At 46.0% G+C, this 2,852-nt stretch overlaps 1 protein-coding gene across 1 annotated transcript in view; it reads left to right on the top strand.

Annotated features, from left to right (window-relative positions):
- LOC111647312 (uncharacterized) overlaps nt 1–2,852 on the top strand; it is a 72,467-nt gene that overhangs the window by 6,812 nt on the left and 62,803 nt on the right. The window contains exons 6-7 of the mRNA XM_087171301.1: nt 114–287; nt 1,016–1,189. Coding sequence (XP_087027427.1) covers nt 114–287; nt 1,016–1,189 — 348 coding nt within the window. The remainder of the gene's footprint in view (nt 1–113; nt 288–1,015; nt 1,190–2,852) is intronic.

Genomic DNA, 2,852 nt, shown 5'->3' with positions numbered 1-2,852 from the left:
GGGTGAGGAAGGGAGAGAGGGGGGTGAGGGTAGCGGGGGGGAGAGGGAGAGAGGGAGAGGGAGGGGGGAGTTCACCTTTGTCTCTAAACTCTCATCTTTTATTCTTTATTCAGGTTGAGTGGCTGCAGGTTGTCAGAGATCAGCTGTTCTTCTCTGACCTCAGCTCTGAAGTCCAACCCCTCCCACCTGAGAGAACTGGACCTGAGTGAAAACTTCCTGCAGGATCCAGGTGTGAAGCAGCTGTGTGGTTTTCTGGAGAGTCCAGACTGTCGACTGGAGACTCTGAGGTCAGTTCACTGTTGTAGATCTTCTGTCTTTAATCCAGCACTGAAGCTAATACACTCTCGTGGTCTTCAGTCTAAATCACCCCCATGATTCCAGTTTTTATCGATATATTTCTTCGCTCTGACGTAATCCTTCACACCTCAGTCAGCTGACTGAGTGACTGTAGTGAGTCAGCTGCTCTCACATAATTATTTCCTGTGACATGAACATTGTTCACACTTCAGTCTTTCTGAGCTCTTCTTCTGTGACGTAATTCTTGGCTGTTGGACAGATTTTCTCTGCGGTTGGTTTCTGTTGTGAAGACGTCAGGAGACGCTGTGAACTCGTTTTCACTCCTCATGAATTTATTTCCTCTGTGGCAGCAGAACATGTGACAGCAGCCTCCAGAACCTCCTGCAGCTTCTGGAGGAACAGAACACTTGCTGATTGCTGCTTGATTAACTCAGAGACTCACTACAACATTGGAAGGCTACATACAACCCATAATGCAACGCTGTAAAATACTGTAGTCTCACTGGTCAGGAATATATGTTGTAATGAATGACCAGGTAATTATAATATAAGACAACCTTCATTTTAATGGCTGGACGGCAACAGCTGGGAATGTTGTGCTGATGTTTGGATGATGTGTGGCAAAGGCTGACACACTCTACTCCAGAGAAGGTCATTGATTAGGACATATCTGATTGATTATCAATGATTTTATCTCCATCTTTTCTTCTTTATTCAGGTTGAAGAGCTGCTTGTTGACAGAGATCAGCTGTTCTTCTCTGGCCTCAGCTCTGAAGTCCAACCCCTCCCACCTGAGACACCTGGCCCTGAGTGACAACAACCTGCAGGATCCAGATGTGAAGCAGCTGTGTGATCTTAAGGAGAGTCCAGACTGTGGACTGGAGACTCTGAGGTCAGTTCTCTGATGTAGATCTTACAGCTGAATCTAATGTGCGACTGATAAATGGAGAAATCTGATGATCTTCTCAACAACTGCTCAGCTGATGGAGCTCAGACTTGGTGAGTGTGAAGCTGAGGACCTGAGTTAGTGCTGTGTCCTCTGTGAAGTGGTTTGGATGAGCGGTTGTTGAGAGCCCGACCCTAATGGGGCTTTCAGACACAGCGTGACAGTGACACCGCTGCCCTCTGAAACCCTTTGTTACCTTCCACCAGTCTCCGGCCTCGAACCGTAGTAAGACGGCCACTGGTATATGCTAACTCACTTAGCTTAGCCTGGCTCGTTGGAGATGTGTATAAGAGACAGGAACTGGACCTGAGTGAAAACTTCCTGCAGGATCCAGATGTGAAGCAGCTGTGTGGTTTTCTGGAGAGTCCAGACTGTCGACTGGAGACTCTGAGGTCAGTTCACTGTCTGTTGTAGGGATGTCACGATACCAGAAATTTAATAGTTGATACCAAAACCAGTGAAATTCCACGATTCTCGATACTTCGATACCACGGTTAAAAAAACAACAACACGATAAATTCCACATACTTTCTCTTTCACTCCTTTATTGAAAAATATGAATCAGAAAACAAAGAACAGTGGCATGTCGCCTTCAAGAATTTTAAATAAACAATACTTTGCTAAAATATAATATAAGTAATAAAGTAAACTTTTTATTGCAGAGCTTTTCAACTGTGGTTTGGAAAGTGCGATCGTTTACTAACGGGCTTCTGTGGGTCTAAAATCAACCTCTCATCATCCTCCTCGACGGAAAATATTTCCATACGCGAGTCCTCTGGCTTTTTCTTTCGATGATCCGAGGTGCTGCAGCTGGACCAAGTTTCGTGCCTGAACTTGTCGACATCTTCCATTTGTTATTGGGGCTGGACCGCAGCCTGGTCGTGGACGTTCCTCCTCCTCCCTCGGGCGGAGACTGAGCATGTGCCGGAGAAACTGTTTAAATGTGTCCGAGTCACTCGTGTCGCCAGTGATGCAGCGATTAGTGTTAATGTTTCTGGTAGATTACTGTCACTTTTCAGGTAAGACACTTTTGCACCATGAGATAAGTTGCTCATACAGTTAATGACATGCTGCTTGTGCGCGATGAGACCTGATACACGATGAGACCTGATGCGCGAGCGGCGTGACGAGCTCTCGTTCACCTGCCTCCCTGAACATGATGTCAGTCTTACGTTACTTCCTAAGAGGGTGATGATCGATCTCGTCACGTGTCAGTGTTTTTTGGTGCCTTCCATACCACGAAAAAACGGGTAACGGTCCCTTTTCTTGCGACTTGGTACCGAAGTATCGGTTCTGGTGACAACCCTAGTCTGTTATAGATCTTATGTCTTTAATCCACAGTCTCATGTACACTACTGGTCTAAACACTCCCATGATTCCAGTTGTCAGAGCAGCAGGGAGCTCTCATCAGTTTCTCCCTTCAGTCAGTTCAGGCCCTGAACATCAGTCTTATGATGGTAGAGAAAACTCTGTAGATGGAGGCTTCACATGATGAAGACCCAGGGCTGTAAACTAACCTTTTGGCTCACCTGCCAAGGGGACCGGTAGATGAAAAAATCTACCGGCCAAGTAAATTTTTTACCGGCCAAGTAATAAATTGCCTCTTTTT

This window comes from Seriola lalandi, unplaced genomic scaffold, assembly GCF_002814215.2.
Source record: "Seriola lalandi dorsalis isolate HSWRI2012SDOR001 ecotype SW California unplaced genomic scaffold, Sedor1 jcf7180002054984, whole genome shotgun sequence".
Classification (NCBI taxonomy): domain Eukaryota; kingdom Metazoa; phylum Chordata; class Actinopteri; order Carangiformes; family Carangidae; genus Seriola; species Seriola lalandi.
The sequence above is the reverse complement of the archived record's forward strand: the minus strand, read 5'-3'. Positions and strand labels throughout refer to the sequence as shown.